Consider the following 17,504-nt stretch of genomic DNA (forward strand, 5'->3'; position numbering starts at 1 on the left):
TTCTTTAAGTCTCTAGGGTTGCTTATGCTTTGTGGCTATTTGCTGCCAGGTTGGAACTATTGTTTTAGACCTTTTAGACGAAATTGGCAGAAAACATAAAACGAAAATAAAAGCCGATCTTTACCAAGACAGTGCCCATTGTCTTTCCATGGGGAGAAATTATCCTCAGTTCAGTTGTATTACCATGGTGACATATGCGAATCTCAACAAAGCCCAGTTATACCATAAAGGAGGGCTCGGCACATCAAGCTCCTATTTCTGGCAATTTTGTTTCAATGTCTTTGACTAAAATCTCCAATGTCCTGGATAAAAACACACACTAAAAATACTCCTAAAGCAGACAGAACAATCTGGATAGTGTATGTCAAAATTCTAAGAAATCTCATAAAAATGAGGAGAAAAGCAGGTATTATTACAAAGGAGTAAAAAAAAAAATCAAATGGAAAAAAAATAGCCAGTGAATGAACAGAAATATCTGCACACTCTCTAATATAACATTGTTTCTATAAACAAAAACAAGCAAGGGATGGTGCCCACAGTAATTGGACATGTGGTTGGCCTCCTGAGGGCTGAAATAAGTAAACAGAGCTGCAAGCACACATTCTTATCCAAGCTGGTCCTTTCCTCCTGCTTATGAGGCTCGTGTTTCTTAGTAGAGCTGCACACAGTGAGATGGACTTTGAGTTTTGTAAGAGTTCCTATAGTCAGCATCAGTTGATACAAGAACTAGTTTGGTCCAACGGTGTTTTGTAACAATTTCGGCAGAAGAATCTGAATAGCAAGTCCTCTGTCCTAACCAGTCGGCAGAGTGTGGGGATTAAGAGTGGGACAGAAACGCCCAACAGCTTTCTCACTTCTGCTACAACATGGCATGCAGACAGACAACCACTGCTGCATACGTGATATCATTTTGCCTAGGGATGGCACCAGGGAAATAGCTTCGTTCTGTAAGTGACCTGAGGCACAGGGTTTGTGAATACAGAAAGGGTGAGACTCAGGTCTCTCAGGTCCATTTGGCAGCCTGTTTCTCACAGCCTAAATGCTATTGCCAGTTCTTAGCAGTTTCAGAAAGTTGATGAGGACCAGGAGGAAGTGAACAAGAAGGCAAATGAAAAAAAAAAAAAACCAATCCAAACCAAACCAACCAAAGAAACAACCAAACAAAAATCCTGCTACCAATGTTGTGAGCTGAGATTTTCTGAGAGTCTCAGATAAGGTTGACACTGAAGAACCAAGGAAAGAGGAAATATTGAAAATGAGATTGTGTGGTGTAATGTATCCAGGAAGGGACAAGGGTCAGTGATCTGAACCTGAGTGGAAGTCGTCTTAAGCTAGGAGAAGACATATCTCATCAGCAAAGAGAAACAATAAGTCTGGCACTGCTTACATTACAGGAAGACTTGAGCCTTCATGCCCAAGGTGCCAGTTCACAACCACTGAGCACTAGGGAGACCTTGCACTGACTCCTATACAGATTTCATCTTCTAAACCACCTCCACAAGCTGGACTTTCCTATCTCCATTGTATTGAGGTTGAGAAGCTTGCATGAGGTCACTCAGCTTGGCTTAGCAATAGGGACAAGTTGTGGCTCAGGTAGTCTATCCCTAGACTGTCCTTCTATAGCAGGAGCATATTCTTGTAGAGTCACAACATGCGTTGAGACTGAGAGTGACAGCTGATGCTCAGTGAAGGCAGTTGATGATTTGTCCTTGTATCTAGTGGAGCGCAAAAACAATGTCCAGAATAACAGACATTACTACAACTTGAGGCTCACATCTCTTGTGGATATATGCATTATGTCATACCTCTCTACATAGTCATAGTCATGCAAAAATATTTCTTAAGTCTCCCAAATTCCTCAAATAATCAAACATTCCAAATGTTTTCTGAGCATAATTCCAGGGAGTCCAGAAACAGTCTGGTTGGTGCGGGCAGGAAGCAGAAGGAGAAATGTCTACCTTGCCAGTGAGCCCTCTTACAGACAATGCCACCAGGGTACCAGTACCCAGCCTTTGTTATATGCTTGCCTTCGCCTCCATCAAGCAAACCTACTCCTGCCCATTTCAGGAGATTGGATAGTATTCCAGTGTCCCACATCCTCACCACCCTTCTCATTCAGATAAGAGTTGTGCTCACATTCTAATCTAGGACTTGACAAGTATTACATAAACATTTAATTCACTTTAATTTCACTATACATTTGAGGAGGAGGATCTACACAAAGGGGTGGGGGTGATAGTCCCCTTGCCAGCAATTAGATGAACATAATAACCTGCCATGAAATCTCATTTCGGACTCTTGGTTACAAACTAAACCAGACTAGTAAGTTCCTGGACTGTCAGAGGGGCTCAGCTGCCTCTCCTCAATGTTCTGGCATTCAACACAGTAATTCCCAAAATGGGCAGAGCATGCTCTGTGATTCTCAGGTGACCAATCTCTCCTGTGACACTTCGAGGAAAAAAGTGGTATTTTCATTGATCTTGCTATATCAATATCAGCATTTTTTCCCCAGAAGGCCCTCCTGAGGATATGAGGAGACAAGCACCATAGGTTAAATTGTTGTCCCCAGCCTGCTCACACTTTATATGCTAACTGCCCTCCCAGTAGTCAGAGGATGACTTGCTTTGTATTTCTTTAGCCTTTCCCAGACAGTTTACACACCGACTACTTTTCATCCCCAGTCTTTCCATAACGGACACAAGATGGCCTGTTCTTCGGGAGGGTTGCATCTGATGTCCCGTGGTAGAGAGGGTCGACTTTCTTTGGCAATTTTCTTTGAGCTGATCAATTGCTGAGTAACCTGGGAGCTGTTTCCATCATCAAGTGCAGGGCTGAGACTTAATTACATCAGAATTCTAATCTTAGCTCTGACCCTCATTACAGCATCCTTTTGTGCAAGTCCCTTGGCCCCTCTTGGTGTCTGTTTTATATCAGTCAAATGAAGAATATGAATGCAACTGGCCTGTCTGTGCTCTTGAGAGCAAAGAACAGGAAGCAGATTTCCTACATTGTCCCCAAGTGCTTGCCAAGAATAACCTAGGCAATGTAACCAGGCCACCTAGTCTGGTGGTAAGCACCCGCTTCATAAATTTATGTCATTAAATGGCATTCAAGTCCCTCAATGACAGAATCATCTTCTCTAGCATCAGTTTTGGGAGTCCGGAGAAGATTTCCATGAGAGGCAAGGCAGGTTAGACCATAGTGCATCAGAGGGCCCTACCAAGGGTGAGGCATATCCACCTTGGATCATGCTGGTATGGTTCATTTGTATCAATATAATTCCCAGTCTTCATGCATTTTTACTACCCAACTGATGGCTCCTTTAGAAGTGGGTACAGGAGGAGGGTCCCACTGACTTTTTAGAAAAGGACCTTTCATTTGGAATCATCTCCTGTTATGTATGGTGATGAAGGCAACACACATTATGACCATAGCAGTAACTCAACTCAACGTGTGCTTAGAAACTCAACTCAACATGTGCTTAGAATAATACACATTTCACAGTGGATAAAGATATATACTAAAGCTTGGTTGGAGCCTGCCACAAATGAGGGATGGTGGGTTTTTTTTCTGTTATGGCTCCATTTTCTTTTGTTTCCCCTCATTTGTTGGGAGACACAAAGAATGCGGGCGTAGATTTTACTGCCTCTAGCAAACCAATGTCATTTCTCCCTCCCCTAACCTATTATTCTTGACCCTGCCAATGTGTGAGGAGCCCTGAATGTCAGATCCCCGATATATTAGTAACACATAAAACCATGTCTGCAAGATCTTGGGAAATAATTGCAATCACACCAGTGACTCGGATCAGAATTGGGCTGTAGTAATGGGATCATGCAAAGCACATAGAGACTCCAACTTCAAATGTGGGGCCTTCATAGACCACCAGGAAATATCTGAGTGCACATTTCTTTCTACACACATGTTTATGACTGGAGAAAAATTAAAAACAACAGACGTAACATTCCTTTCTGGGTGTCTGTCTTCTGAATCCAGGATACTGTCTCTGACTTTGCCTGTTCCTCTTATTCCTTTGTCATCCTAGAAAAAGCAAGTGAGTCAGACCAAGATCCGGGTCATCTCAACTATTTTGTTCATCTTGGCTGGCTGCATCGTGTTTGTGACAATCCCCGCTGTCATTTTTAAATACATCGAGGGCTGGACAACGTTGGAGTCCATTTACTTCGTGGTGGTCACCCTGACTACAGTAGGCTTTGGTGATTTTGTGGCAGGTAAGCAACCTGGACTTTCCCAGTCACTTGAGCTTTGGTGGGGAAAACATTGTTGGGTGTCCTTTTCCAAATCATGGTGACAGGGAGTTGGGATTTAGCCCTGTTCTAATCTGGTTGGCCAGCATTCCCAAGGCCTTTGGTCCAGGTCCGCAGCTTTGGGAAGAATCAAAATCATGTTAACAGGTATTTGCAGAGGAGGTAAGTAGAAATGGCTCAGTGTTTGTCAACTCAGTGTGATATGAGCAGCATCAAGCTATTTGTTTATTTATTATTTTTTCTGCCTGAGAAGAAAGCCAGGCCCCTCCTCCTTAAGATGCTGACTTACTGGCTGTCATCACTGCATGAATTATGTAAGGGAGAAACAAATTTCTCACTGAATCTTTGATTTCTCAACTGCATTAAGGTTTCCCAAGTTAACTTGATAAAAGGCCATAATTAGCCAAAGATCAGACTCAAGAGCAGTTGACACGGAGGTTGGTCTACAGAAGCAGGCAGGGGAAAGCTCCTCACACTGAGGTGAAAGTCACTGTCTCTGCTGACCAGACACAGGATCCCCCCAGTTGTTTCTTGTGTACAAGACCCAACCACAGAGGTCTGGATGGAGTTCTAAAGCTTGAGGGAGAACCCGAGCTGCAAAGAACAACTTTCAGCATATAAGCATATTCATTCTATAAGCATATTTAGGCCGCCCCTTTGTATCATCCATAGACGATGGTCCCTGGGGAAAGTCAGATGAGGTTCCAATCTAGAAGAAATACCTGTGAGAGCAGAGAAGGAAGAGCTGCTTCACACCAATTTCAAAGACTTCCCAGGGTCATTTGCAAAAGCTGGTGTTTTGACAATGTCTGGGCTAATATCACTGACCTGAGGACTAAAGACAGCTTGCACACTGGTGACAGACCCCAGTCTCCAACCAATAGCTCTGGTCAACCTGTCAGTCAGGACAAAGGACAGCTCTGACTGTGAGAACTAGCCAAATGTTTCTGCCTTTCCTCCCTGCTTTTCTCTTGACTGTTGATTAAGAGAAAGCGCTCCTAAAAATGGGAGTGGCCTGGTGAGCTGAGGGAAAAGTTCGAAGCCCATTTATGGTTTTTGGTTATTATTACTAGCTGCTGTGGACTGAACTCTTGGTACATGCTGGCCCTTTATCCTCAGACCTCTATCGTTTGGGTGGGTCTCTTCCTTACTAGAGATCACAGAACTGTACTTTCTTTTCACTCAGAGGCCTCCATAGACTAAGGTTTCTTAGCATACATAATGCTGATGGAATGCACCATGTTCTTTAATTTATACATATGTAATATGTGTGTCTGTATGAGCATAAGCACATGTGTGTGGGTGCAGGTATTGAGTGTCCTTGACTGTCATTCTCTGTCCACTCTTTTGAGGCAGGGTTTTTCCCTAAATATGGGGCTCAGATTTTTTTTTGTTGTTGTTGTTTAAACTAGAAGCTATCAAACCCCAGTAATGTTTCTGTTTCTGTCCTCGTTGGAGCTGGGCTAACAGGCATACATGGGATGTCCAGTTTGGCGGGTGCTGGGATCCCAGCTCAGGTTCTCATGCTTGTGTAGCAAGTGCTTTTGAAATTGCTAGGCTGTTCCTTCAGTATCTGCCAAAGTACAGTTCCCAGAGCTCACGTGGATCCACCTGTTGAATATTTGTGGAAAATGTACTTAGTGGGATTTTTTATCAGTGTATTTATTAATAGAGTGCGCTTGGTACCTCCAGAGGATTGACTATGGGAATCTGTAGACACTAAAATCAGCAGATGCTCAGGCCCCTCATGAGAAACAATGTAACTTTTACCCAGAATTGACGCTCATTGTCTTGTGCATGTTAAACCATCTGTGTGCAGATGTCTTGTTCTTAATGCAATGTGAACACTATGCAAACAGTCAGCACACTACAGTGTTTAGCGACTGATGAGAAGAAAAAGGCATGCACGTGTCCACCTCTGGTTGAATTCACCCAGACAACTTGTGGATATGGAGGGTCAATATTCTGACTGACAGGGAGGATTGCTGGACTATTCAAATGATGTAGATGACCAAGAGCTGGTGGTCACCGTGATCTTACTGGGTATCACCTCTACCAGAATATGACTGGAAATGCAAACCACTCGGGATTGATTGTTGCTTCATTTTGCAGCTGACCTACTTGGGGACAGCCTAGTGGCACCACAGTATTTCACAGCTCTGAGCGGGACTGCACACAGAGCTTGCCATTCTGGCCATGGCTGATGAACGTCTACACAGAAGGATGTGGTCTGGGTTGTTGGCTAGTGTCTGCCCCAGTGACAGTCTTGTCTGGGTTCTAGTGACTTGCAAAGGCAAATACTTAATCCAAAGTGGAAAAAGCACAAAGAAATGAGTCCAGCACACAAAGAAAATGAAATGAGCATCAATTCTGAAGAAGGTTGGCCGCAGGGGAGAAAAAGAAGGCACCTGAGCAAAGCAAAGAGACGCCAGACACCTCAGAACCTTGTGCCAGAGCTGGGAATCCTTTTTCTCCCTATTTTTTTCTATCATGTTTTCCTGTACTTATGAATGTGCACAATGCATGTACCTGGTGCCCTTCAGAAAAGAAGGTGTCAAATCCCCCAGAATGTGAGTTACATTTACCTGTGGGTCCTCTGCATGAGGGCCCCTCAGGCACATCTCCAGACCTATTCTTGTTGCCGTAGAATTCATGGGTTGTGTCGCAGAGTAGGTTTGGATTTATTAAGACCCATGGGTCCCAGTGGGTGTGCACCAGGCTTTTCAAGGTATTCTTGACACAATAGAGCTCAGTACAGTTTCGGTGATGCCAGGTATGGAGGTAACCATGACCCAAGGGGAAAGGCTAGAGATCTTTCGTCACCCAGTGTCCTAATGTGAGTTGTCTTAGAGGCATCCTGCTTGCTCTCTGGGTGAGTGAGTGGTGCCCTCAGCAGTGCTAGTATGGAGGCTAGAACAAGTTGGCTAATTATTTGGAATAAATGACCATTTCTCTTACTGGAATAGCTAGTCAATACCGTTAGGCAACTGGCCAATTTGTTTTGATGGATTTTTTTTTTTTTACTGTGATCCTTATTTATACGATGATGAGATTGAACTAGTTGGTCTCACAGGTACTGTTTAGCTCTAGGATATGGTGATTCTAATTGCTTGGCCTAATTGACCCCAGGATGAGCGTCATGTAAACACCATCCCTCTCACGTTAGCATCGGATCGCTACTTCACGGATCAAAGTCTCAGTAATGTTGTCACATCTAATTCTACTTCATTTTCTACCCACTCGTTTTCTTGGTAAATGCAGGCAGAATTTCGAAGGAAACAATTCCAAGGGCTTGAAATCTCACTCTTCCTCTCCCTTTCTTCCCCTTCTCTGCCTCCACTCTTTCCTCTGCCCTCCCTTCCCCTCCCATTCTGGCTTCTCCCTCTTCCCTGTTCTCTCCCCTTCTTCCACCTCCTACTCCTTTCCACTCTGTCTTCTCCTTGTTCCCCCTGCCCACCTCCCTTCTCTCCTTTCAAGAGTCAAGTTCTCATTACGTAGCTCTGGCTCACCTGGAACTCACTGAATAGCCCAGGCTGGTCTTCAATTGACAGTGGATCCTCCTGTCTTTGCTTGAGTGACAGGGTGTACTGCTGAACCCTCACAGTGGTAAGGTAAATTTAGAGAAGTTTGGTAAAAACAGAACGACAGGTGGGCTGACATCTGAGATACTTTTTCTGTGAAGTCCAATTCTTTGCCAGTGAGAGTAGATAACTCCAAGTGGCTACTGACATTTCCCTGTTGCAGAATTGAGGTTTATTTTTAGTGGTTAAGAATCAAAGAAATTAATCTACAAGCAAGCCTCCAGCTTTTGTGATGTTAATGGCTCTCACTGGATTATGGAATGATAGTGTTCTCCACAAACTGGAACGTGCTCTGTGAAGATCAACTGCTGACCATTTGCTTGTTAAAGTACCATTTGCTTGATTTCAGGGAGAAATGCTGGCATCAACTACCGAGAGTGGTATAAGCCGTTGGTGTGGTTTTGGATCCTTGTTGGTCTTGCCTACTTCGCAGCTGTCCTTAGTATGATAGGAGACTGGCTGCGCGTTTTATCCAAAAAGACGAAAGAAGAGGTAGGACTCCTTCCTGACCCCCAAAATGTCTGTGACGTCCCATTAGCCCTTGTTGAGAATGCCTGTTTCTGAGTCCAGGAGGGGATTTTATGAATTCTCTTTCTGTCTATTTAGAAGCAAAGTTGAGTGGACAGTAGTCATTTTTAGAACCTTTAGTAACTTCTTAAAAATGTTAAAAAACAAAAAAAGGGAAATGGCCAGTGAGGGTGGATGGTTGCCGCAGGAAGAACACAGTTGTCTGTGTTAGCAGACACATGGGAGGCTCTGTGGACTTGTAGGGTGCCTGGGGAAGCTGGCCTGTCCTCCATGAGGTAAAAGTCACTGAACAGTGGCCAGCCATAGGGCCATATTTCCCATGTCCCACCATGGTCAAATTCTCAGATTTTATTCCTGATACCTACAATCTTCACTCCTAGATTATTATATGAAACTCTACACCACTGGTTCTTAACCTTCCTAATGCTGCAACCCTTTAATACAGTTCCTCATGTTGTGGTGACCCCCAACCATAAAATTATTTTATTGCTACTTCATAACTGTAATTTTTCTACTGTTATGAACTGCAATGTAAATATCTGATATACAGGATATCTGATCTGTGACCCCTGGTGAAAAGCCTTGTTTGACTCCCCAAGGTTGCAAAGGCAAGAAAAGGAAGACAAGAAGAAAAGACACATTCAAAATGTCATTCCTCTGCGAGGAGAGGAAAATAAGTACGTGGGAGAGGGAGTTAAAAAGGACACAAGAGGGACAGACACTTCCTTTAATGGTAGCTGCTCAATTTGTTTGGTCTAAAGGGACCTGGGAGACAGCTGCTGAAGGAGCTTTCTCCCTCCCACAGTTCATAGGCTTATACTGCTCCCAACTTGTGTAAATGCTGACAGGACCATTTCCAGGCGGATTCCCCTGATGACTAACTGACCCACTGAATATTGATTTAAAAAAAAAAAAGAAGGGCGACACCCATATAGACTTTGCTAGATAGTAAACCTTGAGTAATTCACCTGTATAGGGAAGCAGGATGCATATGGGTACCTCATGCCCTGTCGATTGAGCAACCAAGGAATTTGGCAATGAGTCTCCAGCAAAACTTCACTCTCTAAGAAAGCATTTTATGTGGCTTTTGTGAAGAATGCCCTTTTCCTGCATCTTAACCATGGAAATATGGTTATCAGGCCCCTTGGAGGGGCTTCCTCAGCCAAGACAAGTCCCTTAGCACAGGGTTGTAGTGTGCCTCCAATAGAGCGGGGCTAACTGTCCATCACAGTTTGCCAAGGACATAGGGGACTTTCTAGGGCACAGGATTTTTTCTTTCTCAATACCCCAGAATCAAACCCTGGGGCCTTGCACATGCTAGGCTGGTGCTCGTCCCTGGAGTTCTATCCTCAATGTTCAGAATTCAGGAAGCTGGGACAGGCTGGTCATCTTACCCAGACAGAAGTATTGCAAAGACGGGAAAGGACAAAGATTTGTTGAGCACTGACTTTATGGCCTGGACTGAGTTAGGTGTGGACTTTAATGTTATGATAGAAATTCCATGAGACAGATTTGTGTAAAAAAAAATGGGGTCTTACAATGAAAAGAGAGAAAGCAAGTGGAACCCAAATCCTGATCTCTCTTCTAGATGCTATCTGCCTCTATTCAGTCATAATTTCCAGGCTCTCCCTACTTCATTGGTCCATCACTAGCCAGTCCAACGTGGGTGACTAACTGGATGGCAGGCAGTACCAGAGAAGACAGACAGAGTGTTTTCTCTTTCCTTAGACTATCATTGCTCCGTCTCCCCCAGAGACAGCCTCCCTCCTGGGATGCCTGAGGGCTGTGGGATTCTGAGAAGCATGAAGCTGGAGGGATTTCTTAGTTTGTTCTTGCTCCTCTGTCTTGTCCAGGTGGGTGAGATCAAAGCCCATGCAGCCGAGTGGAAAGCTAACGTCACCGCCGAGTTCCGGGAGACCAGAAGGCGACTCAGCGTTGAGATCCATGACAAGCTGCAGCGAGCAGCCACCATCCGCAGTATGGAGCGCCGGAGGCTGGGCTTGGATCAGAGGGCCCACTCTCTGGACATGCTATCCCCAGAGAAGCGTTCTGTCTTTGCAGCCCTGGATACAGGACGTTTCAAGGCTTCATCCCAGGAAAGCATCAACAACCGACCCAACAACCTGCGCATTAAGGGGTCAGAACAGCTCAACAAGCATGGGCAAGGCGCTTCTGAGGACAACATCATCAACAAGTTTGGATCCACCTCCAAACTCACCAAGAGGAAAAACAAGGATCTCAAAAAGACCTTACCAGAGGATGTTCAGAAAATCTATAAGACCTTTCGGAATTACTCTCTGGATGAAGAGAAGAAAGAGGAGGAGACAGAAAAGATGTGTAACTCAGACAACTCCAGCACAGCCATGCTGACGGAGTGTATACAGCAGCAAGCTGAGATGGAGAATGGAATGGTACCCACAGACACCAAAGACCAGGGGCTGGAGAACAACTCATTACTTCAAGACAGAGAGTAAATGATAAAGACACTGGAGTTGGACTAAGTGTTGTCTTGTTTTTGTTGTTTTGTTTTCGTTTTTTTTCCTTTTTAAAATATTCACACTGAGACACGTGCCTTAAATAGACTTGTTAGTCCAAAATTACATAACATTGAAGAATATATTTCACTGTGCCATACACAACTGAAAGCTTGCTCTACCTAAAGGAATCAGATAAGAGCTTCATTTCAGATGGTGGCGGCAGGACACAGGGGGAGCTTTTGCACACGTAGCAGGTGTTGCCTGTCCCCGTGAGGGAGCTCCAGTGGCAGGTGTCGCCTGTCCCCGTGAGGGAGCTCCAGTGGCAGGCCATAGCCCTCACACAGTGCCACTCTGACGTGGTACGTAGGCAAGGGCAGCTATTCCTTCGACTAGCCTCTGAGAGGACAGGCTTGGCTTGTGGACGGAGTCTCCATTCCTCAACGTTCCTTTAGTGATAGGTTACACACCAAGGGGACAGCTGTTCACAGGTGGCCCTGTCACTCTAACTAGGGTTCAAGTGAACATTTTTGGCATGTCCTCACCTTGAGTTTGGACAGGCCACGGCACAGAACTCCTACTCCAGACGAATGTCCTTGGGACCCAAGGGTACCTGGAGTTTGTTGGAAGCTGATCAGAGCACATGTTTAATAAAGGTGCAATTGCTTTTCTCATTAAAAAAGATATCACAGACTCCTCCCACTGTGGCAATCTCCTTAACCAATGGGAGAAGCCTACTGAACTTCGTCCTTTTCACCGGATAGGTAGTTCAGGCAGGCTTGCAAGCATTGAAGCATTGGTTAAAGCGCCACCTCAGCCACTGCCTGGTGGGAAGGCAGATGTTGCATTTTCTTCAGCGGGTGTGAAGATGAAAATAGCTGATTTTGGAGCATCCATACTCACTTTTCTAAGGGAACACGTTCATTCTAACTTCTTTTGATAGGCGGGAGGAAATACCAAAATTATTGCCTTTTGCATGATGCCAGTGGCTTGCTGCTCTGTCTAGCTGATCCTATTTTTTTTTTGAAAAAATAAAAGTAAAAATAGACATCTTGTGTTTGTGAGACACATCAAGAAGGACCCTGGCATCTTTTCATCTCAGGGCTTTTTGTCCTTTTGGGTGTCTTAGAGTAGACATAGCTATGAGACTCAATCTATTTCCATACAAGAGGAAAATGAATCTCTCACCCAATCCTTGTCTATTAAGATTGAAATGGTTTAAGTTGTTTGCAGCTTAAGTGCCATTAATACCATCTAAAAATAATACTGAAAAGGAGTATTGAAAAGAGTCCACTTCATTCTTGCATTTCACCATGTCTTTATCAATTTCATTGTATGCCTACCTTTCTTTATGCCTTTATTATGGGGGCATAACCCTTCCTTATCGGTTCATCTCACACCTGCTACTCAAGTGGTATCTCCCCTGTCATTGTCTCTAGGCAAACAATGATCAACATGCACTAGCTATGCTTGCTTATCGGGTTACAATGTTCAGAGAAGGAACACTGTCGGAAAGGTCCTCTTGCAGGTTGTGGGAGGATGATTTTCAAAAGATTTTTATCGGGAAGGGGAAATTCATAGTAGGCTTTTTCTTTCACATGTGTGTGTTTCAGTTTTAACCAGATTTGGTTGGCATGTTGGTTCAGCTAGCTAGTGTTCTGGAACCCTTCATCTAAACATTGGATTCTGTAATACGAGGAAGTTGCTGGCTAGGGGTCTTCTAGACTCAGTACCATCTTTGGGGATTTCATGTAATTTTCTATAACTAAGTTCACAGAGCGTATTTAACAAAAGCTCAGAGCACAAGTGGAGACTTCCAGAAACCATCTGTCATTTCTGAGGGGAAATTTATGCCCATGGCCTCCGTGACCACTGGTACCATGGGAGACCCATCACCCCTGCCTGTCTCTCTGACATGCACTGCTTACAGCTGTCCCCTTCTTGGAAGCCAGAAGCCCCTGTTTCCCAGATCCCAACCCTTTAGGATCTTGTTAGCAAGCTGAGAAGTCAAATGAGAATCACTATGGTGAGGTCTTTTCTGTCAAGGGTTTGTCTGGACTAACTTCTCCATAGGAACAGAACGTTGGCTCACTGATACAGGAGTGGGTGCAGGGCCTCCACTACAACTGGCTCATTGTGCTAAAGAACAGATAGACAAGTGGCATTTCTCTTATTCTGACAAGTTTCCCAATGAAACTGTATGTGGATCTCATTCATTTAGGTTTCCACTGTATGGCACCTTGCTATGTCTTTGTGGTTGTATTAAAACTGCAGGCGCTGGATCTGTATCTGGTAAAGGAGCTTCCCTGTTGTTTGCACAGTGCCTTTCATGGGATTGGCACTGAATGGTACGTTTTATGGCACTCACTGAAAGCTCGCCACAGCGTGTGGGAAGCATTTACACATCCTTTGTAGAGATGAGGATACAGAGACTCAGGGAGGCGAAGGAGCTGACCCGCAGTACACAGCAAGAGGGCCTTGGGGTCTGTTCGCAGTTCTGCTGCAGTGTCCACCTCCTGCACCTTTGTGAAAGAGCGCGTGCATGTGTGTGGTTGTGTGTGTCCCAAGTGTGAGGACGCACACATCTTACAAGTTTCATGAGCACAGCTGACAGGGAGGAGGAGAAGACAGGCATTTTTATCCCTGTGAGGGCATGACGTTTTGGCTTAATCCTGGCCTTTAAGGTTGCCCTCGAAGACACATGTATGCTCTTGGCTTGGGGATGCCATAGACAGCACCTTTTCTGTGCCGCTGGAAATGCCCCTCAAAAGCACTCCTTTGCACTTTACTTGATTTTCACACAGAAACTCTTTCATACAGCAGGAATTAGACAGCTCAGAGGTCTTAGATACATGAGTGACCAAATGGAACAGGTGTGTGAGTTGGTGTGTGCATAGATGTATTCACAAGAATCAAACCACAGTAATACTGAGAACCAAGCATGACCTTGGACTGAGAGTGTATAACCCCTTCCCTGAGTGTTGGATGCAGGTTTGAAATGATGTCACAGAAGACCCTCTATGAAGATAGTGTATGTGGGCAAGGTATTCCAAAAACTATGAAGTACTCTCCAAAGGAGAGGCTGAAGAATGAGAGATGTAATTTCTCTTCATGTATACATGCTAAGCCTGTAGTTATTGGTTGTTTGGATGTTACCCCTGTAAAGATGGAGGCAAATAACAAATAGAACATATGTGATAAGACAGCTGCTATGTGTTCTATACAAATAGCCCAGGCTCTCTCCTTTCCATCAGTACCCCCTGCCTATCTTAAGCCCAGAATAAATGTATGGATGTTACATTTGGGAAGGGCACATGTTTGGTGTCTTCAGCGGGAAATTTTGTGCTTTATTTGGCAGCTGGGTACAGAACTGTCCTCTCTTCTGGAGGCTTACTGGAAACTGCCCAAAGGACAGTTTCGAGAGGCTATGTTCCATACCCAGTCCAAACTCAGTAGTGATTCACTCTGGCAGTCTGTCGGTTTGGGTATAAGGCCGTGCAGTGTGTATGTGTGTGGTGTGTGTGGTGTGAAAGGGATCACTGGCCTATAATTCAGGTATCTAGGATGACTGTGCTCCACCACATTTCTGCCTATGCTCATGGGCACACTGCTTCCCCGTACCTCAACTGCACACCAGCGGAACTGAGCACAGGTTATGACCAACCTTTTTTCCAGTTGTGTAGTGTGCTGAGAGAATATTTCCCAACCCATGAGTTAAGTTTAGTGAGAAAATTATTAAGTTATATCTCTGAATATTAATGGCCCCACTCCTATCCTTGGCGTTTGTTTTTTTGCATGGTTGATGGAGACCAGATGTATTTGAGGGACTGGTGTCCAAATTAGGGTCACATCCCATATAGGCTCTCCCCACTGACCTAGTAGGCACACCTTCACCCGAAAGCTCACAGGATGCAGGAATTTTGGGGGTGGAGTGGGTTAGGGGCACGGCAATGGTGTTAAAACTAGTCAAAGAATTGTAAGCCTTTGCTATTTGCATTCAGTTCTACTAAAGGCTTCCTTTGATTGAGATGTCGATTCATGTCCTTCTCCTTCCCTCCTTCCAGTACACAAAGGCACACGTGCATGTAGGAAATGACTTTTTGGCTTCCATGGGAATAACTTCATGTGGAAAGTTCTAGTTGTACAAAATAGTAAACAACTCCTGCCCCTCTTCCGAGGTGTCATTTCCTGGGCAAGCCAAGCTGCATATTGATTTGTACGCTTGGTTTGAGGGAACTGGTGAAAAAGTGTGCCAGGGTTCTGACGCAGGGAGTTGTGGCTCCCTGGACTGGGGACGAACGTCAACTATCCAGTGTGCAGAATGGTTTCAGCATTAGAGCGAAGACACAAAAGGGCATGAAGTAAAACAAACTTGCAGAGCCTCTCTGTAAAAGAAAATGAGCCCCGCTGCCCTCTGCAGTGTGGTCCTCGGCGTTTTGCCAATGCTCCATCTCTGGCAGTCTTTCTCACTGTTAGGATACAGCTGTGTGCTTAGACAGAGGCTGAGGGGACATGGGAAGCCTCTCCTCGTTAATGATGACCCCAAGAAGACTCGCGATGTCACTTTCATTTAGCATTGCGGGTGCTGTTGAGTCTGCATATGCTGCGGTAGTGGCAAGGCTCTGCTAGAATCCTACACTGTGCCCCTGTGCAGGAGCCATGCCACGTCTCATCACCCTTTCCAGGCTCCGCGTGCTTCTTGGTCCTCTCATGCTTGTAGAGCACACAACACCAGCTTAGTGGTATAGAGGAGGAGAGGTGTTTCTGACCTCCTGGATGGGATTTTCATTTTCACAGGTGCCTGAGTTGGGGACCCCCTTATGTTCTTTTTCCTTAAGTGAAAACAGTTTCCTATGTGTTCAAAAGAAGCCCCTTTGAGAAGACTTCCAGTCCATTAACTCAGTAGGCTTGCGCTACAGAGGCTGCTGCACAGTCTTGGCCCTGTGGCTAGTGCTCTGGCTGGAAGAGGGAAGCTTCAGGCATGCCTAGAAGTGATCTGCAAGTCACCATGTATGCGAACCTCTGTTCCTTTTCTGTCCCCGAGCTGCAGGAACCCAGTGATGGCAGATGATAAACCCAAGTGTGGAGATGTTTTGCTTATTTTTCTCTTTGTAGGATTTCATGGTGCTTATTTTTAATAATGTGTGTGGGGGCACTTCAAACTGTTCTTAGGAGAAGAGGTGGAAACCTGCTTGTAACATTTCGATAAGCTGTGCTGCTATTGTCCTTATTTGATGATGTAATATTTTTTTTCCAATGATGGAGAACATTGCAACAAAGACCTTCTGGAAGATCCAGTCTAACATCTGTCCTGTTTTCCTTTCTTTTATGGGATGTGTGTGGTTCATAAGGTGGGATTGGGCACGCTGCTCAGGACCACAGGATAGGCTCCTTCCGTCTGATGAAGTCGCCACTCACTCATCCGCGTATTGCACGGTCTTCATGAGTACAGCTGACCAGGGACAGTCCTGGTTCATGTTTTTATTGTCTGCCTGAGCCTGTCACAGCATGAAACACATGCTAGCAGTTCACAAAGATTGTTTGAAAACAGCACAAATCGTTCAGTGGATCTCCTTGGCCTTTGAGATAAAATCCAAGAATTAGGTCTACCAGGCTCTGCTCTAAGTCATGACTTAATCTTTTCTGTCTCCATTTTGAATGACTTTTGAGCTCTTTTATTCTATGTATTTATACCTGGGGTCCTTCCAGGAGTCAAATTTTCTTGTGTCCCATTCCAACTTGAGTTCTTTGGAGCAAAGTAGAAGAGCTATCCCTAAGAAGTCCTTTCTTGACTTTCTTCAACCCTTGAGCAAGTTTCCTGCCTTCAGCCCAGCTTGACCTTTCTTCAACCATGTCGCTTGCTGGACTGGATTTGCACTCACTCCCCCCTTGCATGTTTTAGATGAGAAGCTCTTTGGGCAGGGACTGTGTTGACCATTCCTGTCCTCTGCACTGAACAAGATACTGAATACAGGACAGACACAAGCGAGCGGGATAGTTTGAATATGATTGCTGCAAGACTGATGGCTCAAGTCCTTTCACCTCTAACTCCTTAGTATCATCTTAGTAAACCTCAATCAAATCAAGTTTACTTATAAAGAAATGAGTTTTTTTTCACAACCTCAAAAAACAAAAACATAATTCCAAAATTTTAATCGCAAGTAGCAGTTGAAAACATTAGACTGGTAGGGTGACTTTCCCAAAGGGCAGCTCTCATTTAGATCACTGGATACTGGCAGTGCCCATTTCAAAGCTAGTATCACTATAAAAAGAACTGGGAGTTATATATAGTCAGGGAATAAGAGATTATGCTCCCCGGGGATATCTGCTACCCCCGGTCATTCCTGTGCTTGAAGTCCTTGTCCTTCTCAACCTTCCCATCCCTGTTAACCTGGCTGCATTGTTAGAATCCACATTAAGATTCTACTCCAAGGTAGCAACTCTCAAAATATGCTGGAGGGACCCTTGTTGACCTTGAGAAGCTTTCAGGGGCTCCATGAGGTCTGAACCATTTCCAGCGTACTACAAAGACCGTATTTGCCTTTTTTTTTTTTTTGTTCTCATTTTTCTCCCCCACAACTGAGTCTTAACACACAGGCAAGGGAATCTGATACCTTCTGATGAGAATCATTTTTTTTTTCCCCAAAATGACA

At 44.7% G+C, this 17,504-nt stretch overlaps 1 protein-coding gene across 1 annotated transcript in view; it reads left to right on the top strand.

Annotated features, from left to right (window-relative positions):
• LOC121452460 (potassium channel subfamily K member 10-like) overlaps positions 1-11,485 on the top strand; it is a 68,012-nt gene extending 56,527 nt beyond the window's left edge. The window contains exons 4-6 of the mRNA XM_041658635.1: positions 4,046-4,232; positions 8,199-8,341; positions 10,231-11,485. Coding sequence (XP_041514569.1) covers positions 4,046-4,232; positions 8,199-8,341; positions 10,231-10,851 — 951 coding nt within the window. The 3' untranslated portion in view covers positions 10,852-11,485. The remainder of the gene's footprint in view (positions 1-4,045; positions 4,233-8,198; positions 8,342-10,230) is intronic.
• Positions 11,486-17,504: the final 6,019 nt, after the last annotated feature.

The sequence above is a fragment of the Microtus oregoni genome, unplaced genomic scaffold (genome assembly GCF_018167655.1).
Source record: "Microtus oregoni isolate MIOR12 unplaced genomic scaffold, Mior012 000009F_ref0000495, whole genome shotgun sequence".
Classification (NCBI taxonomy): Eukaryota; Metazoa; Chordata; class Mammalia; order Rodentia; family Cricetidae; genus Microtus; species Microtus oregoni.